The sequence below is a fragment of the Bombina bombina genome, chromosome 5 (genome assembly GCF_027579735.1).
Source record: "Bombina bombina isolate aBomBom1 chromosome 5, aBomBom1.pri, whole genome shotgun sequence".
NCBI lineage: Eukaryota > Metazoa > Chordata > Amphibia > Anura > Bombinatoridae > Bombina > Bombina bombina.
In genome coordinates, this window is record NC_069503.1 from 566,573,944 (window position 1) to 566,600,587 (window position 26,644).

The 26,644-nt window shown below is 35.1% G+C and overlaps 1 protein-coding gene across 1 annotated transcript in view; it reads left to right on the plus strand.

Moving 5' to 3' along the window:
- SEMA5A (semaphorin 5A) overlaps window positions 1–26,644 on the plus strand; it is a 1,142,184-nt gene that overhangs the window by 417,173 nt on the left and 698,367 nt on the right. The window contains exon 4 of the mRNA XM_053715801.1: window positions 12,349–12,448. Within this exon, the coding sequence (XP_053571776.1) occupies window positions 12,349–12,448 (100 nt within the window). The remainder of the gene's footprint in view (window positions 1–12,348; window positions 12,449–26,644) is intronic.

Here is a 26,644-nt window from a genome sequence, read left to right on the forward strand (position 1 = left end):
ATGATAAACTTCAGTTCTTTTTTTTTTTTCTTCAGTTTAATGCATTAATAATATTTTAACATTATTTAACAAAAGTAAAACCTAAAGTAGTAATCTATTGTTTGTAATTACTTTTTTTTAATTGTAGGAACTGATGAATTGACCATGATATATAAAAAGTATACCCTAAGAACTCTCACTAGCCACAATGTGAGGCAAACATAAAGATATCCAATTCAAGGCTTTAATCTATCTAAAAACTACATTAACCATGGTGCAATGCCACTATATCCAACTTCAATATGGAAAATGGCTTCACTCTTGGGGCTTGATTTATCAAGCCCTTCTCTCACCTTTGACTGGAGATTTGGACAAATGAACCTGCAGTCAGGATTTATCAGGCAGCAGTTATCCGACCGCTGCTTCACTGCCCTGTTCTCCTCATCTTAGGTGGACCATTTCAATCCTGCTTGCTTCTGATTGGCTGTGTGCAGTCAGGGAGCAGGGTTGCAATAGTAAAAGCTATCCACTACCCACCAGAGGAGAAGCCGGGCAGACAGGGGTGAAAATATATCTATGCCCCTGTCAGCCATGGGATGATAAATCAAGCCCTTGAGAACAGTATAACTATATATTATGACGCATTTCACTCTAAACTTGCCGAATAATGCACATACTGTATTACATTGATATCACTTACCTTTATAAAGGCAAAGGAAGAAGTGATATCAGCCCCTCTATGGGCAAGATTTATCAAAGTCTGGGGGACAGGAGCATACATTGCCCCCCCCCGCCCGCATTTATCATTGCTCACTATGGCTAGTGTGCAATTCAGTCCAGGGGGATTAAAATACACCACATAACAAATGACAAAGTGAGGTGAGAAGCAACGATCTGATGAGTGCTGCTTCTTAATTCTCGACTGCAAGCTCTCTCATACGAGCCTGCAGCCGGATTCCATGGTAAATCTTGCCCTATATGTGAACGTTTAACATGTATTGATGAACATTGTTTCTTTGAGAGAAGGAAGGGGCTTAACTAAAGCAGATACACTGAACATAGTTACCAAAAATAGATAGTTCTATCAAAAGAAGCAAGCAGTGCTATAGGCAAAAGGTTTCTGGTTTTAATCAGCTTAAATGATTGTGTGTGTTTTTTTTTCTGCTGTTCCTTTAAGTTTATGAATATATTTATTTTCCTGGCATCTTAACAGTAACAAATAACTAATTGGTAAATGTTAGTGGTTTAATGAACATTAAATGATGCAGTAAATGTATGCAATACATTATAGCAACAGTAGTAAATACTCCAAACATGCACTAGTGCCTTTTATAAGGAAACTCTATGTTCCTGGTAGATGTTCACTTTTTCTTTCCTTATTTATTATGCTTCATTGCCTGCCAGACCTTAGTGTCCTAAAGTTTGCCTGCTTGAAGAAATTAAGAAACCTGTGCAAAGGAACTGGTATAATTTAGTATGAGAGTGATACCACATTGTGGCTCTTACTTTAAAAGGTAGAAGGAGAGATGAAAGGCAGGCAAGATGTCTGGAGAATAAGCATCAAAACTGGTAGGATAGTTTAAAGAATAGAGGTTATGGGCTACAACAGCAGCATATATGCCTATGTGTCAATATATTTGTAAAAGTGTGTGTGTGTTTCAGTGCAGTGTTTTTCAGCTCCAGTTCTCAAGTACCCCTTACAGGCCAGGTTTTAGTTATATCCTGACTTAGAGAATAGGTGAAATAATCAGCTAATGGTTGAGTGCATGGTTACTGATAAGCTGACATTTTCACATGTGCTCTGTTTAAGATATTGGGAAATCTGGGCTGTTAGTGGTATTTAAAGACTAGAGTTGAGAAATACTGTTTTGTGTTTGTATGTATGAGAGGGTGTGTGTGTGGGTTGTGACAGTATGTTCAGGGGAAACATACTCATATATGCTTGTAGTTTGGATCTGTCATTAATACATATTAATTAGGTAACAATCTGTAATAATGGTGTATAAACGGGAGCACCCTGATTTATAAAAAACCCATCTTGCAAATAAAACCTCAGCTCACTTGAATTTAAGCCATTGCTTTTTTTACAATGTTAAACATTCCATGGTGAATGAAATTGAACTACAGCCTTTCTTCCAAGCAATACTCTTGCAAAATCAAACTTAAAAAAAAGAATTTGATGTCAAAGATAAATCTTGGGCTGAATATAAATGTAGCATATGTAGCTCTTAAGGTGCTTCAGTTATTCAGATAATGATTCTCCTTGTATTAATATTATTAATATTATTATTATTATTATTATTATTATTATTATTATTATTAATAAAAATAATAATAATAACATCCTTTTATGAATTGCCAATATCTTCTGCAGCATTCTGTATTTTTTTTGGACTTACTGGCTTGGGAGCTCTGATAGTTTATTAGGTAAGTTGTTATGGCACAAAAATACTCTAACGCTATGTGACTTATTTATCAAATGCCAGGCTGACAAGGTGTGACTAGTTCAGGGTGATTGTAATCCACCAGCCCAAAGCTGGCGTATAGGTTAAGAAACCATGGTTTGATGACCAATGCTTCTTAACTATTGGCTGCAGGCTGTATCTGCAGTATGATAAATGGAACCCTATATATTTTACAAAGAAGTGATATGTATATTTAGATAGATAGATTGAGAGATAAGGCTGATGCTCACAAAAAAAGAGGCTTGTAAGCTTCCATTTCAAACATTGCAGTGAACAGGTGTAACAAAGTTATTAAAGCTGAGAAGAGATGTTTAAGAGACATAAGAGAATTTTTATTAATATTATTATTATTATTATTATTATTATTATTATTAATAATACAAATAATAATAATAACATCCTTTTATGAATTGCCAATATCTTCTGCAGCATTCTGTATTTTTTTTGGACTTACTGGCTTGGGAGCTCTGATAGTTTATTAGGTAAGTTGTTATGGCACAAAAATACTCTAACGCAATGTGACTTATTTATCAAATGCCACTCTGACAAGGTGTGACTAGTTCAGGGTGATTGTAATCCACCAGCCCAAAGCTGGCGTATAAGTTAAGAAACCATGGTTTGATGACCAATGCTTCTTAACTATTGGCTGCAGGCTGTATCTGCAGTATGATAAATGGAACCCTATATATTTTACAAAGAAGTGATATGTATATTTAGATAGATAGATTGAGAGATAAGGCTGATGCTCACAAAAAAAGAGGCTTGTAAGCTTCCATTTCAAACATTGCAGTGAACAGGTGTAACAAAGTTATTAAAGCTGAGAAGAGATGTTTAAGAGACATAAGAGATTTAAATTACAATACTGTTGTGTTATGTTGCCATACAAAGAGTAAGCATGGATGCATTTTAAATAGATTAGCACCATGTTGCCATTTTTATAATGGTAACCCTCCATTTACCACTTGACTTATTTAGAGAAGCCAATCCGGACTTGTTACTGGAGTAGATAAGGCTTAGCCATGGTAATTTGTTTAGTAAAAATTGCAGTTTTGCTGTCTTATCAAATCACCTCTGCTGAGGCCATGTAAAAATATACATGTTGCAGGGTTAAGCTTACGAAGCCTACAATGTGCACTTCCAATTCTCGGCAACACAAGTCAATAATAGGTCATAAGTATTTTCACCATATCTCTATAGTGCTGTGACACATCTCACATTTTCTCCATATGTGAGATTTCAGCAGATAAGACCTTCATAGAGCAGAGTATAGTAGCGGTCACATAGTCAAGTCAAGATAACGTGTTTCTCCCCTACCAAAGGGGATAATACAAATTGTGACTTTCATTTTGCTTCAGATATAAGTCATAGGCTCTGCTGTTGTTGAGATTGTGGTTTATTCACAACATTTGGATGGACTATGTGAAAGCTTCTATGGATGGTGCCCCAGCCAGCTCAAGTGGTGTAAGATGGGGGCAAGTTAGAAACACTGCTATATATTTGGAGTGTTATTGAAATACACTGATGTTAAGTGGGAAAGTCCACTTTGGATCTAGCTCCAACACAGTCTTTGCTCTCTGTAATTGTTGACTACTGCTTATGTTATGTGTGCACTTAAGTAATAGTTAATAGGCCATTGACTCTGCACACCATTTTGTCAGAATTGATTATATATAGAGTTGCTGACAGTGTTTTCTTTGGAATTTTCTACTTATTGTATTGTTTGTAGTGTAATTAAGAGGCAGCTATCTGTATACCAGATGTTGGCCCTCTTGATTTTTATGTTTTGATGTCATGAAAGAAGGCTTTGAATTTCATAGTAAAGTATTTTTATTAACTTAATATTGGTGCCTTTGGGACCATTTTAAACCTTTTATGTATATTAAAGATATACACACTCATTTGGGAGCCCCACATTAGTATAGTTTTTCTATAGTTCATAAAAATACACTAATATTAATGCCAGATTTTAATTTCATAATTCCTTGTTAAAAATAGAAAAGCCAAAATTAATCTAGCTAGAATCCAGGTGGAACACTAATTAGCACTTCCTTTCGAGCGTTAACTATTTGTTCTCATCGGGTAGCGATCGCAAAACGTTGAACACAGGATATCACATTCACAATATCATAATAACCCTCAATGGAGAAGCAAAGTAAAATAAAATGAATAATTATACTCTCGCGCTATCCCCCATCTCAATAAAAACCCTTATTTTAATAACACCTAAACTGCCATGTCCCCCAACTATTTTAACCCTGCTACACCATTAACCCCTTTTCTACCACATCCTCATCACAAACTACCCTGCAACACTATTAGCCCTTACTCTTACATAACCTGCCATTGCTATTAACCACTATACTGCCACAACCCACACCGAAATAAACCCCCTAACCTATTAACCCTTAAACTTCCACAAGCCCCACCGCAATATACCCTGCACTACTTAACCCCTAAACTTCCATTACCCCCACCACAATAACCCTTACACTACTTAACTCCCTAACAGATAACCCCTCGAGAAAAAAAGACCACCAGTAAAAAAAATTGTTTTACCAAACAGAAAAAACAACAACACACTACAAAAAAAGCACTATCCTAAAACTAAAGTACACTTAAAAATCCAGCTCCTTTGGCGGGCAGGGGTTGGTCAATGGCGATGCTCCTCAATCTTCTTTGGCAGTCCTCTTCTGATCTTCCACCAGATCCTTCTTTATGATGTCACCGCAGCACACTTTGTGGTGGTAATTAGTACCAGAATATTAAACCAAAGGGGTTGTCCACTTTTTAAAATTATTTTATTGGAAGACAAATAATATAGGTATGAAGATTAACAATTATCTATAAGCTACAAAATATAAAACAAGTCTCAAGAAATACAAAGAGCTACAAACATACAGTACAGTCCAAATTATATAGGGCAACTGTATTTTAAACAAACCCAGATTAAGCAATATTAACTAAACAAATTGAACAAGAGAATTTATCCCAAAGTAAATGTATAAGAATGCTAATATACTCAGCCAGTTCAGTCCTCCAATGCTCTCTCTCTCTCTCTCTCATCAGTTGCTTCCAGGAGGTGAGGAAGATAAAAAGTGTGCAAACTAACTGTTGGCTCCCATTGTATACTTAATTCACTTAAGGTGTGTCCTACCATACACTAATCAAAAGGCTACATGGGAGTGTCCTTCTTAGACAAAGACTAGGCCAGAGGCCTAGTCTATATTTTAAAATATGTTTGTAAATTTAAGAATTAACTACTTGAACACTCTAGGGATAAATTCTCTGGTTTTATGACACCACATTCCCCCACTTTAATTTCTCCTATGTTGCCCCGTTTTCTATTTATACCCATTAATACTGAAGAACCCAGTGGGAGCGAAAACCTTATAGGAAAAATTCAACCCACCGTCCCTCCGGAATAAATCCCTTGGCGACTTGAGCTCTTCTGTACTTTCCTAGGACTGTTAACTGCTAACCTAAATGTTATACAATTAATAATAAAAACTAACTATTACTCCCAACACAATCCAAACAAATTAAATAATATAGGTATGAAGATTAACAATTATCTATAAGCTACAAAATATAAAACAAGTCTAAAGAAATACCAAGAGCTACAAACATACAGTACAGTCCAAATTATATAGGGCAACTGTATTTTAAACAAACCCAGATTAAGCAATATTAAGGTGCCCTTACATTTCTTTTGGCTGATTTTTTCATTCCAATTCAAATCAGCCAATAAAATAAATGCTTTTACATTTTAAACTATTTACTTACATTATGCATTTTGCCTAGTTCTCTTGGTATCATTGGTAATCTTATGTGAGCTCAGGAGAATGCAAATACATTTAGCTATCTGACAGCAGTTTTTGCAACAGTGTTTATACCAATGCTATACATGATTGCAAACGCTGCCATCATAGACTGCTAAAGACACATGCATTCTCCTAAGCTCCTATCAGCCCACCTATGTTTACTTTTCAATGAAGAATACAAAGAGAACAAAGTAAATGTGATATTAGAAGTAAATGGAAAGTTGTTTAAAATGGTATACTCTATCTGAATAGCAAACATTTCATTTTGACTTTACTGTTCCTTAAAATTGAAAGTTAAACTAACAGGAAGTGCATGATTATGTATGATTGAGTGCTGATCAGCTACATTTATGAGGGAGCACCTGCAAATGTCTTAATTTCAAACAAATTAGTTTATACAATCCAAAGTTAGATTGATGATGAAACAGCATTAGCTGAGAAACGCGTTGCTGTGTGTTTTATTATTATTATTTTTAATAAACCCCCTTTTTTACATAATTCGCTCTGGTGTATCTATATCCATTTGATACATTTAAACTCTTCTTTTCGGAGGACTGTTGCAATCTAATATCATTAGTGGTCAGTGCCTACTGGCTGATGTGGCATATTGCTGGTATTACCACTTATCGATATCCTCTGAACTTTATCCTCCGCACCGGTGTTTGACCCCTCCGCTCCTGAGTTTGACCCTTCTACTCATTGGACCGATCGTTTGGAACTTCCGGTTGCCAGGGATAGTCTGGCGGACGACTCTATTGGTTCCGTCTCACCCTGCTAGGCACCTCTTTGTGCCGCCGTGTACTGTGAGTAGCCATCCTTAGGGGGGTCAGTCATCTGTTTGTGCTTACCTGTACGAGCCTCAGACATACTATCCTATGTGGCACCTTTCTCTTTTCATTCTCTCACAGGAATTTTGTTGAATACAATCCAAAGTTGGAAGCACCTGAAAAACATAAATAATGTGGGATAAAATCCACTACCAAAGAATAGGGGGCACTAGCAACAATAGACCAATCAAATGTAGTAAAAAGAGGGATACAAATAAATGTTCTACTGTATATGGCCCAGTGATCAATAATAATAACAATAGTCCCACAGGTTTCTAGATAAGTGATGATAAACTCCAAGCAGCTCTCTGTTACTCGGATTCAAAAAAAGAAGGGCGTTCCTAGGAGAGGAGAAAAACAAACAGAGGCACCTCTTAGTGCAATATCACCAGGACAGAGAAATAAAAAAGGTAGAGTAGAGTAAACGATAAATGTCCACTCGGGGTATAGCTCACGATTGTGCTAAAAGAGCATGCCAAGACTTCTTAACCGCTCAGCTGACTCGCCTCCCGCAGTGTCGGCTCGTACTTCCAGACGTCACATCACAGGCAGACCTATTTTACACTGGAATATCCTTAAGCTTCTGATGGCCTCCGATATCAAGAGAGGAGCAAGCTCTTCTGTGAATAATGCACCAGATAGCAGCGGTAGTGTGATAAAAAAATTTCATGACAAAACATAATTAAAAACACAGCAAAGCGTACAACATTAAGGCTGTACTGATACTACTAAGTACTAAAGATGCTTGCAATGAAGGGGTTGAATAATTTTGAGACCGCAGAATACATTAAAAGTTGCATTTTCAGTTGAATTTGTGGAAACCACTTGAAGCATTACTTTTGTTGAGCTATTTCGATTGTTTGATAAACCTGATTTGCAATGGGGGTTGAATGATTTTGATAACAACTGTGTGTGTATATATACATTCTAATGTACTTCATATAGCAGAAAATGTTCTTTGTATTTATATATATATATATATATATATATATAGTCCTGAAAAAAAGATGCACACTCAGGATTTTCAATCAAATGGTGTCAGCTTTATTGGATGACGTTTCAGAGACTGATCATCAATTTCATCAGATAAAAAAATTTGTAACGTTTTTCAATAAAGCTGAGAGCGCATCCTTTTTTTCAGGAATATTGCTTATTGGTCTGCACTCAGGGGACTGTACTGGAGGGAGGATTTAATATCTACAGCATATATATATATATATATATATATATATATATATATACCTGTATATATTCATATAGATATATAGGTATAGATATATATTTTACAAAAAAAATAATTATATATATATATATATATATATATATATATATATATAAATATATATAAATATCATCAATGTAAATATTTGCATAGGAAATTAGCACATCTAGGAAAGATTCCCCGCTCGCTTTTTCCCAGAAATACCTCATATACAATGTTACCATTGCACAAGGGAATTCTGGGTAAGATATGCAAATTCTCAGTTTTAGTTTTTTTTTGTTCTGTGCACTCCATTAAAGTCTACGGGGAGAAAACATTTACACGGTTGCAATATCTGAATTCCAGATTTTAGCATGCGTCGAGTTTTGCTGGCACACAAACAATTTACTTTCAATTTGTAATACGTGCACTAACCTACCCGTGCTGAAATATTACTTTGAGTGGTGTTTACTCACGACTAAAAGTGCTAAATACTGCTCCACGTGTAATCTAGCCCAGCATGTTTTTGTGCTATTAAGTTCTTTTAATGCAATCCACCCAAAGTCTAGTTGAGTAAGTAACTGCTATGTGGTTATCAATGTACAAATTTAAATAACAATCATATATTCCACACACTCTTTTATTGACAGTTTTATATCTGTTTCTAATTCTCCTAAGCAAAAGAGATAAAGAGAAGACCTATGTTCCAACATGGAGGTGCCCATTACTTTATAGAAATTAAAGTACTTTGTAGAACTAAACATTTATACTTATATCTTCAATATTTAAACAACTAATATAGTTTCAAAACAAAAGAAAGGGATAATTTTTTCTTTGAATATATAATTATATTTAGTATTTATTTTCTGTTTAATATCTCTTTAATCTCTTTATACTTTTTGATTTTCAAACTCTATCATATGTTTGATAGACCATATCTAAATGATATATATGCAAACAAAAACTGAAGGCCTTGTTGCTCAGTTGATACTGAGGATATTAATTTAGTTTTATGAATGGTTTATCAAAAATGTTCCTTAATATTTGTATGACCAAGTGTTGTTCTAAAGGAATATTCATTATTTAGATGTAATCTTTAAATATTCATTGGAACATTCAAATATTAGATTTAAAGGTTGATTCATTTAGACTGATTTAGAAAAACAAACAAACTTTGAATTTGACACTTGCCAATCAATTTTTGGCCAACATTTGATTTTCTTAAGCAATGTACCAACACATTCCCACATCTCTATTCTGCGGTTCACACAAAGGAAATTTCAAATGATTGCTGTCAATGTGTATATATCATAATCCGTGACTTAGCATTATTTACTGTACTTGTTTAAAGCAACCTGGTGAACATTTCTAAAGGGTGAAAACATATTTTAAACAAACCAATCTAAAGGGACACTAAAAAAACCCTGTAAACTACATAATTATAAATCTTCATATATAAGATTAATTTTGCAATGAAAATTGTAGCTTTATTTTGTCAAATGAGAATATTGTTTTATGTTTATTCTTTTCACTGATTCCCCTGTCCCCGAGAACAAAAGAACCCCTGCTAGCCAATCACAAACTTATATTCAGATATAGCACAAACTCTGTAAGCACATGTGCATACTGGAGTAGCCTGCACGCTTGTATACCCTTAAGGTGGTTTATCACTGATACATCTTGGTTACTATTACAAAGAATGATTTGCCTACTGATAATCCACCTTTTAAAATCATGTGGCACCATAGAATCTTAGGTAGGGAGGGAAAAGTAAACAAAGGCTTGCATAAATTGCCTTAAAGTATTAACCAAAACCTCCCTGGGAGAAAATTAAACAAACACATTTTTCAGATGTATTTTACATTTGCAGTTATGAAACATTGTTAAAATATCAAGTTTATTGGTCTTTTAATAAACATAGCGGTTGACTATTTCTGATTTTAAATTTGGTTTAGATATGATATTTGCGTATGGGTGTGATTATTTGTAGCTTTCAGTAATTTCACATATGATTTATTTATTTATTTATTTTTTATTTTTTTTGCCCGCTTTACTTCGCCGACTTACAAAAATTTGCTAAGTGTTTTATATAAATATAAGAACACGATTCTACCATGATTTATTTTTATGTCAAATTTGAGGATTAAAGGTTAATATCCAGATCCTAAATCTGCCACCACCTCCTAATTCCTAAACTAAACAAAATAACTTAAAAGAAAACCCATCTTTCATTCAAAGTATTGCAGGACACTCAAATTAGTACATTTCTTTAAAGTATACAATACAGCCCTGCAAATTCCTCTGATTATTCATAGATTATGAGCTAGATTACAAGTGGAGCACCAATTTATTGCGTTTGCGTGCCCACAAACGGGCGCAATAAATAACCATCAATTACAAGTGGCTAGTTTTTGTTACTGCGATCGCTGGTTAATTTTATAAATGTGCCCTAAATACCCCCAAAATACAGTGTAGTGTTTTTAATTAAAAAATAAAAATTGTAACATTTTTATTTTTTAATAAAATAACTGCAGTAGGCAATATTTTGGGGTAAAGTTGGCAGGAGAGGGGTGTTAAAAAAAATGGCACTGAAAAGTGCCTGTACATTGCGGTCTATGAAAACTGTGTATTACCAGTAAGTATATATGTATATGCTTATATACATAAATATTTATGTGTTAACATGTGTATATACACAGATTAACACATACATATGCATGTATATAATCATATACTGTACATATATATTTAATATCGCTGCCATCGCTGCACTACTTACCCCCTTCTCTGCACTTAAGTTCTGTGCCGTCTCTGACAGCATCAGAACGATTCTCCCATTGGAGACTATGGAAGCGCGCTCTCGTGAGCGCAATACTTCCCAACAATGTGAACGTGAGCTTGCATTCTGATTGTGATCAACTTGTAATACCAATGCATATTAGCGTGCGCTGGTATTACTCATTGGAGCGCTAATATCACTTTTGCAAAAGTGATATTTAGCACTCCCCTTTTAATCTGGCCCAATATATAATACCCAAAAAGAGCCAAACATTTGAATGAGTCAAACCTCATAACTGAAAACTTGGCACATATTTTAAGTATTATATGAAACACCACCTTTTGTGTCCAACTTATACATAGATGATAAGCTCTTAAGAGTTCACAGCTCTGTAATCCTTTTGTTCCTATTTGCTTGTATTATTTTTATTTATTGTACTTTTTATATAGTGCTGCTGGATATATTACAAATTGTAAAGCTAATAATAATATGGAATATACACTTTTCTAAACTGTTTAGTTATCTTTTAATATACAGTATTTGTATATCTACAAACTGTGTGACCGACTACCACTACTGATTGGGTGACTGTTCCATTTGAAACCAGCATTCCTCTTTACTCTACTTTAATGGGACAAGTAACCCAATTTTTTTTTCTTTCATGATTCAGACAGAGCATGCAATTTTAAGCAACCTTCTAATTTACTCCTATTATCAATTTTTCTTTGTTCTCTTGTTATCTTTATTTGAAAAAGAAGGCATCTAAGCTAAGAAGCCAGCCAATTTCTGGTTCAGTACCATGGACAGCACTTGTTTTTTGGTGTTATCCAATCAGCAAGGACAACCCAGGTTGTGAACCAAAAATGGGCCGGCTTCTAAACTTACTTTCTTGCTTTTCAAATAAAGATATCAAGAGAATAAAGAAAAATTGATAATAGGAGTAAATTAGAAAATTTACTTAAAATTGCATGCTCTATCTAAATCATGAAATAATTTTTTTGGGTTCAGTGTCCCTTTAACTGTGGCCCTTACATACGTGTACGTTTAATGCAAAGAAGAGAATTTTAATATATTAGAATCAAAAGCATGTCTTTATGAAAATAATTGTTTACTAGACCAGTATTTTTTTGTATTCATCTTTCCTACCATCTTTTGGAAATGTGAAAATCAGAAACTGAATACAGGCACATTTATCATTTAATATATATTATTATTTTAATGCACAACCGTTTTCTAAAATGCAAAGAATTTTAATAACTTTTTTATGTTATTGTAGATATTGCCCCCTGGTTACATGTATTCAGAATGGAAAATGCTGTTGACTTCTCTCAGCTGTCATTTGACCCTGAACACAAAGAGCTTGTTGTTGGAGCAAGGTGAGAAAAAATAAAATATTAAAAATAATGTAATGTCTTATTATTATTCTAATTTTTCCTTCTATTACTTTACTTGTTTACATGTCTTAAAGGTATACTGAAACAAAAATGTTCTTTAATGATTCAGATAGAGCATGTAATTTTAAGCAACTTTCTAATTTATTCCTATTATCAATTATTCTTCATTCTCTTACTATTTTTATTTGAAAAAGCAGGAATCTAAACTTACGAACCGGACCATTTTTGGTTTAGCACCCTGGATAGCGCTTGCTGTTTAGTGGCTGCATTTAGTCACCAATCAACAAATGCTACCCAGCTGCTGAACCAAAAATGGGTCTGCTCGTAAGCTTTACATTCCAGCTTTTTCAAATAAAGATAACGAAGAAAAATTGATAATAGGAGTAAATTAGAAAGTTGATTAAAATTGCATGCTCTATCTGATTCATAAAAATAAAAAAATGGGTTCAGTATCCCTTTAAGCATTGGGGCATATTTCCTAATCATTTTTAGTGTAGATTATCTAAACACTTTTCTATGTTTTCTGAGGAGACATATCAGATAAACATTATTATTATCTCAAATGTTATCTCCAGTGATGCATTTCATTATTGTTGTGATCCTCCTGGAAAATGTTTAAAGATTGAAAGTAATACAATCCTTGTTATAGTTGTGTTTAGATAGTGGAACACCAACGTAAACAACTTTTGTTACCTTATCTGTCAGGAAATGTTGCTTTAAAAGGCATCACTGCCAAAAAAGAAAAAAAAAATTGCTTCATTCTTTAGATATCCTTTGTTGAAGAAATAGCAATGCAATGGGTGAGACAATCACAAAAGGCATCTATGTGCATCCATCAATCAGCAGCTACTGAGCCTATCTAGATATGCTTTCAACAAAGGATATCAAGAGAATGAAGCAAATTAGATAATAATAGAAAATTTGAAAAGTTGTTTAAAACTGTATTCTCTATCTGAATCATGAAAGAAAACTTTTGGGTTTCATGTCCCTTTAATAATCAATATGCTAGCATTGTAAGATACTTTGCAGTCCTTTTAAACATACCATTCAAGAAATATTGACAAATTGTTTTAATGCAGAATGTTTTAGTTTGTTTCCTTAAAATTCCATTTTAGGGTCAGATTACAAGTGGAACGCTAACGTTACACACAAGCGATAGGGGGTCTATCATGGGTGTTTGCACCCATCGGGTTTTTCGCTCGTATTACTAGTTGAAAGTAACCACAATAGTCTCAGGTGTTAGGGAAAAAAATGCAGGCAAAGGGCTTTAACATTGAGATACATACATTTACATGTCTAAAGATATATATGTGTGTACATATGTATTTATGTGTGTACATATGTATTTATGTGTGTACATATGTATTTATGTGTGTACATATGTATTTATGTGTGTACATATGTATTTATGTGTGTACATATGTATTTATGTATTAATTTGTGTTTATATGTATTTAAAGACATATATATACACATGTAAACACATAAATACAAATGCACACACATATAGACATATATATATATATATATATATATATATATATATATATATATATATATATATATATATATATATATAAGTGCATTAGAGCCCTTTGCAGTTAAGTAGAAGAAAACATGTGAAAGCATATTTATGCTATATTAATTTTTAATTAAAGGGACAGTCTAGTCAAAATTAAACTTTCATGATTCGGATAGGGCATGTAATTTTAAAAAACTTTCCAATTTACTTCTATTATCTAGTTTGCTCAATTCTTTAGATATCCTTTGTGGAAGAAATAGCAATGCACATGTCTGAGCCAATCACACGAGGCCTCTATGTGCAGCAACCAATAAGCAGCTACTGAGCATATCTAGATATGCTTTTCAGCAAGTGATATCAAGAGAATGAAGCAAATTAGATAATAGAAGTAAATTAGAAAGTTGTTTAAAATGACATGCTCTTTCTAAATCATGAAAGAAAAAAATGTGGGTTTCATGTCCCTTTAAGTGTTATACTGTACAAGCCAATGTTCTGCACATAGCAGAGTATGTTCTATATATTTTAAAATTGATATTCCTATATATATCTTTATATATCTATACCTATATATAAACATCTATATATAGGTATAAATATATATTTGTGCAAAAAACATCAGATATTTTCGTCTATGCAAAGAAAATTGTAATTTAAAATATTCATATTTTCCTGTCAGGTTAGCGCTCTTGAGAATATGCGATTGAGTTTTCATGCAAGTAGGGTGTTAGTTTTTTTTGCTCCAGTAACTTCCATGGGGGAATACTTTATCATGCTCACAATATTCTAACTTCGGCTTTTTACGTGTGTTGAGTTAGCACATGAGCGAAAACAGTTGACTTTCAACTTGTAATATGAGTGCTTCTCGATGTGCGCAAAAACACGACTTCTAGCTGAGTTATCGCTCAAGCAGGAGCGCTAAATATCGCTCCACTTGTAATCAGGCCCTTAATGTGTGCTTATGCAGATTTTTTTTTATTAATTAATATTTCTATTTTATTTTAGCAATTGTAGTTGTACATGACAAAGAAAACAATTACCAAAGCATGAGGGCAGTTGTAAAGTATCTACTCCACTACAATTTAATGGCAAAACACAACTGATTAAAAAGCTTAAAGGCAAAATATTCAACGGATTGCTTATAGATTCTGGGCTAGATTACAAGTGGATCGCTAAATTATTGCACACCCGCAAACGGGTGCGCGATAATTAATCAGCCATTGCAAGTGACTGGTTATTGCCACTGTGTGCTCACAGTAGCAATTAGCGCTTAAAAAAATTAACCAGAGATCAGATTTTATGAAAGGGATATGTAGTGATCAACTTTTCTTTCCAAAGGCAGGGAGAGTCTACAATTTAATTCCTTACTGTTGGGAAATACAACACCTGACCACCAGGAGGAGGCAAAGACACCCCAGGCAAAGGCTTAAATATCCCTCCCACTTCCCCCATCCCCCAGTCATTCTTTGCCTTTCGTCTGGTTGAGGAGCGTCATCCTCTTAATTTATGAGAAAGTGGGACAGCAGCCTCCTGATAGCAGCTCACTAGAGAAGTTGCTTCTTCCTGGGTTTTTAAGAATGAAGCCTCTATGGATCAGATTTGTAAGGCGGTTACCTGGTCCTCCTTAAATTCTTTTTCTAAATTTTACAAATTTGATATGTTTGTTTTGGCTGAAATAGCTTTTGGGAGAAAGGTGTTGCAGGCTGTGGTTCCCTAAGATTAGGGTCCACCTTTTCCTTTATATTTAAGCCTTTGGCTGGGGTGTCTTTTCCTCCTCCTGGTGGCCAGCTGTTGTATTGCCCAACAGTAAAGAATGAAGACATGGAGGCCTATCTATCAAAGGTCTTGCGGACCTGATCCGACAGTGCGGATCAGGTCCGCAAGACCTCCCTGGATGCGGAGAGCAGTATGCTCTCCATATTCAGCATTGCACCAGCAGCTTACAAGAGCTGCTGGTGCAACGCCGCCCCCTGCAGACTCGCGGCCAATCGGCCGCCAGCAGGGAGGTGTCAATCAACCCGATCAAACTCGATCGGGTTGAATTGTGGCTATTCCTATCCGTTTGCTCAGAGCAGGCGGACAGGGTTATGGAGCAGCGGTCTTTTGACCGCTACTTCATAACTGGTGTTTCTGGCGAGTCTGAAGACTCGCCAGAAACACAGGCCCTCAAGCTCCATACAGAGTTTGATAAGTGGGCCTCATGGACTCTCCCTGCCAGGAAAGAAAGGAATTTATCTAGTAAGCATAAATTTTGTTTTAATCTGGCCCTCTTTTTGCACACAAATAAAAAGCAGGGAAATACATCTTGTCTTTAGTCCTTAGTGTATGACGTAAAAAAAAGGAATATTTGTGCGTTCACAATTGACTGATTGCTTGAAACATTATTTTTTTTGTTGTTGAACGTTTACACAAGGGGGAAAAAAAGATATGGTGCTATATAAAGTCATGTCCATAGTTAATGGGAAACAGACTTTTCAATTCAAATAAAGAAAATGACAGCTGGTTAGGATGAGTGCACAGTTTATATTTCCAAGTAAGTTTTATGGCACTGTTACACTTGCCTTTTAAAATAAGGCTGTAGAATCAATATAAAGTATTTTGGAAGTATTTCAAGTGAAATAGCTGGTAGAAAAAAAAATCAACTCAATTCTCACTTCAGGAATACAGCTATCAAATACCACTTTTTTGTGAAGCATTCTAGCAATGGATCCATTTGCAAAATGTGCGCAATCAGATAATGTATTGTTGCCAGTGTTGTTCTGAACCTTTAGGGAGCTTGCTGAAAAGCAAACAGTCTCCTGGTCTCTTTACAATGCCCTGGAGCAAAGCCATTCACAAAAATAACATTAATGATCGGTAATGGCTATCACACTTTAGTTTAAAAAAAAAAACTCCCATGGACCAAGAATTCAGTCAGTTGCAGGAAAATGGAAAGTAAACAACAAGAGAATAGATAATGTAGGATAGGGTATATAATATTGCAATGTAGGAGTTTATCGATCGTAACACAAAATGCCTGCAGTGTCATAATGTTTTTTTTAGCCAAGTAAAAGCTCAGATACAATATGTGACTGCAGAGACATTTGATATTTGTTAAACAAGAAGCTGTGTTCTTTGGAAAATGCTAGTATGTATTATTTTTATTTTTCATTTTATTTTTTTTATCCATTTTTTGTGTGTGGATATTTTTGAGTAATTTTTTTAAAGTGACCCAAGATTTTTCTTTCATGATTCACAAGAGCATACACATTTTAACAACTTTACAATTGACTTCTATTATGAAATTTGCTTTGTTTTTTTGGAATCCTTTGTTGAAGGAAGAGCAGTGCACTGCTAGGAGCTAGCTGAACACATTGCATGACCCAATGGCAATTGTCTGTGTATTACTTTTTCTTTTTCATATGGTATAGTCTATTACATTGTATAGGAGTTTATTGTGAATTTCCTACTTTTTTATGTATTTTGTTCACATTTATTTATTTTTTATGTTTTTACTATTTTATTGAGATATTTTTACAGTTTATATTCTCATTACAATATGCTCTTTTACATACAAAAAAGTACCCCCTAACAGTAAAACCCCCCAACCAACCCCCCAAAATAAAAAAAACTAAGTCTAAAAAAACCTAAGCTACCCATTGTCCCTAAAGGGGCATTTGTATGGGCATTGTCCTTAAAAGGGCATTGAGCTTTTTTACTGCTCTTAAAAGGGCAATCAGCTCTTTTACAGCCCAAAAACCTTAATCTAAAAAAAAGCCTAAAACTAAGCCCCATATAAGTATTCACCATTCCTGAGGTCCGGCGGTGAAGGTCTTCTTCCAAGCGGCTCCATCATCTTCTATCTTGATCTGGAATGAAGGCAGTGTGAATAGGTCTTCCCCGATGCATGGATCCAGAGCGGCGGTCCTCAGCGGCGGACTTCATCGGCGGCGATCCTCAGCGGCATGGAGGCTCCTCTTCATCTGATCTCCTTCGTACACTAAAAATTGAATGGAAGGTACCGCATTCAATTTGGGGTAGCTTGCATTCCTATTGGATGACATGTTCAAATCAGCCAATAAGATTTCAGTAGCTCTCATCCTATTGGCTGATTTCAACATTTAAGCCAATAGGAATGCAAGGTACCCCAATAAATATGGGGTACCTTGCATTTAATCTTCAGTATCCGGCAGACGATCCTATGAAGAGGAGCCTCCACGCCGCTGAGGATCGCCACCACTGAGGCCCGCCGCCGCTGAGGACCGCCGCTCCGGGTCCATGCATGGGGAAGCCAGCTCCGCACCTCTGCTCCACACTGCCTTCGCTCCGGATGAAGATAGAAAATGATGGAGCCATCTGGAAGAAAACCTCTGCCGGACTACAGGAACGGTGAGCATCTATTTGGGGCTTAATCTTAGGCTATTTTTTTTATTTTTTGGTGTTTTTTTTTAGATTAGGATTTTTTGGGCTGTAAAAAGAGCTGATTGCCCTTTTAAGGGCAGTAAAATAGCTAAATGCCCTTTTAAGGGCAATGCTCATACAAATGCTCCTTTAGGGGCAATGGGTAGTTTAGTTTTTTTTAGGGTTAGGTTTTTTTATTTTGGGGGGTTTGGTGGGTGGGGGTGTTTTACTGTTAGTGGGGGACTTTTTTTACATGTAAAAGAGCTGCCCTACAAAAGGCCCTTTTAAGGGCTATTGGTAGTTTAGTTTAGATTAGCGGGTGTTTTTATTTTGGGGGGCTTTTTATTTTCATTGGGGTATTAGATTAGGTTTACATTTTTTAAATTTTTGATAATTTTGTTTATTTTTTTCTGTAATTTTAGACTTTTTTATTTTTGTAATTTTAGATAACTTTTTTGTAATTTAATGTTAGGAGTTATTTTTTAATCAATGTTAGGATTTTTATTTTAAAGGGGGTTGTTAGGTTAGGGTGCTTAGTAATTAAATTAGTTATTTACATTGTGGGGGGGTTGGCGCTTTAGGAGTAAATAGGAGTTAATATGTTAATTAGGTTTATTGCGATGTGGGGGGTTGGCGGTTTAGGGGTTAATAGGTTAATACGTTTTATTGCAATGTTGAGGGTTGGCGGTTTAGGGGTTAATTAGATTTATTGCAATGTGGGGGGTTGGCGGTTTAAGGGTTAATAGGTTAATTAGGTTTATTGCGATGTGGGGGTTGATGGTTTTGGGGTTTATATTTTAATTATGTTATATGCATTGTTTCATTTGCGGATTAGGGGTTAATTACTTTATTATTTTGCGATGTGGGGGTTGGCGGTTTAGATGTTTGTTAATATTTCTTGCAGGTGCTTCGTTTTTTTTGTTAATACTTCGTACGGGCGGTTAAGATATTTTGTGATATTGTGCGGGCGGTTACGTGTTTTTTTGTTATTTCGTGTGGGCGGTTGCATGTTTTTTTTCTTAATGCTTCGTTTGCCTACGCTGCATCCAGGTGGATTCTGAAAATGGCAGGGTGGTGAAAGAAGCAATGGCAGGGTGGTGCCCTGCCATTTTCGGAATCCACCTGGATGCAGCTTCTTTTGGCTGCCTCACGCAGCCAACATTCCTTTGAGGATGTATGCGCAACTGGCGATGGCAACGGGTTTGTTACAAACGCGTTTATAGTATATATTTGACTTTTAAAATGACATAAAACACAAAATGTTTCTGTTGTTATTTAGATAAAGCATACCATTTTAAACAACTTTCCAATTGCTTCATTTTCTTTTGTTAAAGGAGCTGCAACTCACTATTTGGAGCTAGCTGAACACATTAGGTGTGCCAATAAAAAGAGGCATATATGTGCAGCCACCAATCAGAAGCTAGCTCCTAGTAGTGCATTGTTGCTTCTAAGCCTTCTACCTAGGTATGCTTTTATTAAACGGATTAAGAAAATTAGGTAATAGAAGTAAAATGGGAAGTTATTTAAATAGTATGCCGTATCTGAATCATGAAAGAACAAGTTTGGGTTTTTATGTAGTTGTGCTGACCTCCTCAAAGACTGTAAGAATTCCACCTCTGCTTCCGAGTAGTAGAGATCACAAAAGTGTAGTATGTTAAACACTAAATTACATACTTAATCTCAATTACTTACAGATAGAAGGTAAAAGCTTGAAAATGTAATGAAAAGACATTGAAGAACTATTGGTTCAGGAAGCAAAAGTTCTTAAAAATTAAAAAAGCTGTTGTTTGTTTACCTCTACTGCTAAACTTGAAACTTTTCTGTGGTCTCATCTCTTGTGCCAGCTCATTCATCTGACCCTGGAAGGATTTTCCACCCAAAACCAAACTCACTGCTTAGGATGATCACTTTAAAAATAAAATTTACACAATTAGAAATAAACATCTCTCCCTTCCACCCCTTAAAGCCAGCCCTTCTCAACTGCCAATCTATTAATGAAACTCTCCTTTACTTCTCTTCTGTAATATTGGAAGAGGTCTTCACACTCTATGTTCTTCTCATCTCACAACCTGTCTACTCAACCACATATCTTAACATCTTCACTCTTTCTCTGCTTCTTTAACTCCTGCCCTAACTCATCTTTTTAATCAGTTCTTCAGCACAGTCATATTTCTTGATTCCTAACTTATTGGAACATTTAAAGGACCACTCAACGCATTGGAATTGCATAATTAACAAGTGCATAATATAAAGACAATGATTTAACATCTACTTGAAATTTTAAATAAGCAGTAAATTTGTTTCTGTCAAATAATTTATTTTCCCCATTTTCCGGCCCCATGTATCATGTGACAGACATCAACCAATCACAGACTAGTATACGTATACCCTATGAGCTTTTGCACATGCTCAGTAGGATCTTGTTCCCCAGTAAGTGTGTATATAACAAGATTGTGCAAAATATTATAATGGAAGTAAATTAGAAAGTGTCTTAAAACTGCATACTTTAATCTATAATTTTCTAACTAACTAACTAGATCCCTCCAATCTGATTTTTGCCCTTTCAACAGAGTTGACGATCCTCTCTTATTACAAATGCTACATTCTTTTGGCATCTGAGACACATACCTCCTCTGGTTTACTTTGTATCTCTCAAAGCACTTGTTAAGAGTTTCCTTTAGTAGCATTTTTTCTTATCCTTTGTCTCTCTCAGTAGGGTACCACAAGGCTCTGTCTCTTTCTGGAGTCACTTGCTTGATTTATCTATACGTTTTTCTTTGGAAAACGTATCTCTTCCTTTGGGTTCCATTACCACTCATATGATGATCATGCCCAAATCTTTCTTTCGTCCCAGATATATGTCCTTCTTTACTCTACCATATTACCAACTGTCTCTCTGCAATTTCCTCTCTAATGTGTTTGCACTGCCTTCAACTCAATGTTACTAAAAATGAGATTTTCTGTTCCTCATTATCTTACACACCCACACCTGAAATTTCTCTTACTGTAGGAGACTATTTTCAACACATCATCCCAGGTCTGCTGTCTTGGTGTCACTTGACTGAATTCACATTCACTCCTCCTATACGAGACACAGCCCTCTCCTTTGAATTCCAGTACCACTTATATGCCGATGATACCAAAATCTATCTTTCCTCTCCTGATAGCTCTCACTCAACCAGATTTCCAACTGCCTCTCTGCAATTTCCTCTTGGATGTCTTCACACTACCTCCCACTCAATCTGTCCAAAACTGAGCTACTTCTAGTTCCCCCCTCTTCGAGATATCCAACACCTGACATTTCTGTGATGGTTGGGACTCTATTCTCAACACCTCACCTGAGGTCCGCTGTCTTGCGATCACACTTTACTCAGAACTCACATTTAACCCACATATACAAGCACTTACAAAATCCTACTGTTCACACCTACGCATCATTTGCAGAATTCGTACCTTCCTTACTCAAAAACTACAAAAATACTAATTAATTGCCTCATTTTGTCATGCATTAACTTTTGCAATCTACTTCTAAATGGCCTTCCAAAACACCAAATCTCCTCCCTCCAATCTATTATGAATCCTTCTGCTAGACTCGTCCACCTAAGTCGCCGATCTACATCAGCTGCTCTGCTCTGCCAGTCTCTACATTGGCTCCCCATACACTCCAGAATACAATTTAAAGTATTAACCCTAATTTACAAAGGACTCAGCAGTCTAACTCCCAACTATATTTCCTCTATCATCTTGAAATATTCCCCATCCGGTCCTCTTCTATCAACCTCTAACCTATGTCTCTCTACTCCTGTTATCTCTGCGTCCCACTGCCATCTCCAAGACTTCTCACATGCTGCTCCTGTCCTCTGGAACTCTCGACCTTACTCCATAAGACTGTCTCCAACCTTGTATAGCTTCAGATATTCCTTGAAAACATACCTATTCAGAGAGGCTTACCATCTCTCCTCCATCTCTTATCCTAACCAGAATAATTCTTGAACTGCCTGACTCACTGCTGCAGCTACAACCGATGTGACAAACTACCCCAACCTTATGTCTCTGCACCCTAAACCTGTAGACTGTGAGCTCTCCGGAGCAGGGGCCTCTTCCTCCTGTACTAGATTTGTTTAGTTTTGTTATGTTTTGTATTTTATCACAAGTCCTTGTCATTGTATACCCCTATCACTGTACCCAGCGCTACGGAATTTTGTGGCGCTATACAAATAAATGATAATAATAATAATAATATACAAGTGCTCACCAAATCCTGCTAAGCATAATTGCATGACATTTTTGGAAATGACTCTTTCCTTACTCAGTAAGCTACAAAAATACTAATTCATTCAATAATTTTGTCACATATTGACTACTGCAATCTACTCCCAAAAGGCCTTCCCAAATTCCATCTCTCCCTACTCCAATCTGTAATGAATACTTTAGCTAGATGTATCCATCTCTTAAGGGCTAGATTACAAGTGGTGCGCTATTTAGTGCTTCTGCTGAGTGTAAACTTCACTTGAAGCAATCTTTTTGTGCACATTGGTTAGCGAGTGTATTACAAGTTGAAAATAAAAAGACTTTGAATAACTTATTCCCCCATTTAAATAAAAGGTAGCCTGCATAGTTTTACTTCCAAAATGTAGAACCTTAACTTTACTAATATTAAATCTTATTTGCCATTTACAATTCCTCCAATTTTTAGAAAATCTCTTTGCAAAGCAATTATATCCTAAACTTACCTAATCACTTTACACAACGTTGTAGCATCCGCAAAGATAGAAATTTAGTTAGTTAATCCTTCCTCCAAGTCATTTTAACTAATATTAAAAATAACAGGATCCAGCACTGAGCCTTGGGGGACCCAATAATTACTTTTGTCCAACCTGAGTATGATCTATTTACTACAACATGTTGCTCCCTGTCTTTTATCCAGTTATATATCCATGAGCTAACATTTTCAGCTATTCATGTAGAAAATAATCGCTTATAATCTCTTCCAGTATCTTTTCCACTACTGATTTCAGGCTTACTGGTCTATAGCTTCCTGAATCAACCCTGCTTTACTATTTAAAAGGGGCACCACATCATGTTTTACATCAATCCTTGGGTACTATGCCTGAAGATAACAAGTCTTTAAGTCTGTGCTTTTTTCTTTGAATAATTGAACGTCCTACATTTTTTTCCTAATTTCTAGTAACAAATTTGTGTTTAGCCTCAATGGCATGGATTGCTTTATTTTACTTCTATAACCATGTGGTAAATGTTAATATGTTTATTTATTTAACAACGTTTTAAACGTTCTCAATGTATCCTTTGTGTTTTTCAGAATACTTTGCCACAATTTATGCTATTTAACAATTTCCTTAAATCATTGGATGCGATTGGATAAAATGGGTTTGACAGAGTATGACATTTTAAGCAATTTTTCATTTCATTTTCATTATCAATTTTGCTTTGTTATCTTGGTATCCTTTGTTAAACAGTAAACAAAGGAGAGCTCTGGAGTATGCACTTCTTTAGCCATCTGTTAGCGGTGTTTGCAACTATGTATAACATTACTAGAAACATTGTTGCAAACAATGCAACCCTAGAATGCTAAAGATACATGAATGCTCATGAGCTCCTATCAGCCTAGCTAGGTTTACTTTTCAAGAAAGAATGCCAAGAAAACACAGCAAATTTGATACTGGAAGTAAATTGGAAAGTTGTTTAAAATTGCATTCTCTTTCTGTATCATAAAATATTTATTCTGACTTTACTGTCACTTTAAGTTTCAACAAAGGATACCCAAGAGAAAGAAGTGCATATGATAAAAAAGTATATTGGAGTTTTTTCTTGTGTTTGTTTGTTTTATAGTTGCTTAGTCTATCTGTATCATGAGAAACATTAAAGGAATAGTCAAGTCAAAATTAAATTTTCATGATTCAGATAGAGCAGGCAATTTTAAGCAACTTTCTAATTTACTCGAGTCCTATTATCATTTTTCTTCATTCTCTTCTTATCTTTATTTTAAAAAGCAATAATGTAAGAATAGGACCTGGCCCATTTTTGTTTCAGCACCTGGGTAGCACTTTCAGATTGGTGTCTACAAATGTAACCACCAATCAGCAAGTGCTACCCAGGTGCTGAAACAAAAATGGGCCGGCTCCTAAGCTTACATTCAAATAAAGATACCAAGAGAACGAAGAAAATGTGATAATAGGAGTAAATTAGAAAGTTACTTTAAAGTGCATGCTCTATCCGAATCATAAAATTTTAATTTTGACTAGACTATTCCTTTAATTAGGACTCCATGTCCCTTTTAATAAAAAAAAAAGTGTTTTAATTACAGTTTCTTTCCTATCAAATGTCACTAACTTTGTTCCTAATGTGTGTGTGTTGTATTTGTGCAGTGTGTGTCGTTTTTGTGCATGTGTAGAATATGTGTATGTTGTGTAGAATTTGTGTTTTGTGTGTCCAGAGTATACAGTATGTAGGGCTTGAGGTGTGTGTGTGTAACACTGTGTGGGCTGTGTGTGGTATTTGATGTGTGTAATATGTGTTGTTTGGTATCTGTGTATCTTTGATCTGGTGTATGTATCGCTTGTATAGTGTATGAATGGTGTGTGGATGTGTATGCAATGCATGTGTAGTATTTGTGTGCATGCATGTGTAAATGTTTGGGTAGAATGCTTGGGTAGAATGCTTGTGGGTGTTGTTGGGTATTATAAATACTTGGTATGCCACACAATCAATTTTATTTTCTGTATATTTATATGTTGCTGCACAGGGTCAGCTTTTTAAGTAAATATTCTTTAGTTTGACAGCGTGGGGGAACTGCAACTCAATAGGTTTGAACCATGTTCTTGTTCTATATGAGCATTTCTCAATATTTTTTGTTTTAATAGGTACAATTGATAATAAATGAATGCTGTTGTAAAGAATGTGGCAATATTTAAAATTGTCAGAAATACATAAGGGTATATTCATAAAACACCTAACAGCTGATATAACAAAACACATTAGCAACTTTGTGGATGAGAAAAAAATCATATATGAAAAATGCAATTTCCTAAGAAGAAAATACATTTTTGGATCCTTTATCGCAGTCCCTTTTGTGTGGGTGATACATGATGTTCCTTACTGTGCAATGAAATGCAATTCATTAAGCAGAGATGGGGTCAACAAAGTCACATTTTCCGCACTTTAAAAAACATCTATAAGCCTCATTCATTTTCTAAAAATATTTTCAGTGCCAAAAACAAATGTAAGGTTTCCTATATTCCTTTCAATTTTCTTAATGGTAAAAGCTTATTAGTGTCAGCGTGTACAAAAGAAGCAACTATGAATGCCCGTCTTTTGCCAGAAGTGTTCTATAATGTTACTTTGCAATTTAATTGAGGATTTAACTTTTTAAAGCTGTTCAAAACAAGTTTGATATTTACATGTATATTTAGGTAAGCAAGCAAATTTTTTTGTGTGTAAGTTTTACAAGATAGGCAGCTGTCTACATGTTTTTTTCTTATATTTGGGATCCTATCAAACTGATTATATCATGAAATTTTGCAGTCACACTGTCTTATGTTAAAGGGATAGAAAGATTGAATATGGTAGGTAAATTTAAAAGAGACTTAAAGGGACACTGAACCCAAAATTTTTCTTTTGTGATTCAGATAGAGCATGAAATTTTAAGCAACTTTCTAATTTACTCCTATTATCACATTTTCTTCATTCTCTTGGTATCTTTATTTGAAATGCAAGAATGTAAGTTTGATGCTTGCTCATTTTTGGTCAACAACCTGGGTTGTTCTTGCTGATTGGTGGATAAATTCACCCACCAGTAAAAAAAAGTGCTGTCCAGGGTACTGAACCAAAAAAAAGCTTAGATGCATTATTTTTCAAATAAAGATAGCAAGAGAACAAAGAAAAAATGATAATAGGAGTAAATTAGAAAGTTGGTTAAAATTGCATTCTCTATCTGAATCAAGAAAGATAAAATATGGGTTCAGTGTCCCTTTAAAGGGATAGGAATGTCAAAATTAAAATGTGCACAAATGCATTTCAATTTTAAATAAAAGCAAAGTTTTGCAATAAACTACTATTTAAGATTCCTTTGTAATATTATTATAATTATTATTTACATTTTTTGTGCCTCAGGAAAAATGCTGTTCAAGTCTTTTCACTTAAATTCTCCTCAGTCACATAAGCACAAGCGTTTGGTTTAATATAAACATTTTACTGCTTAGGAGAAACTAGAAGACAGAAGTCAATTGAGTTCAACCTATCCATATCCTAAATGATTTACA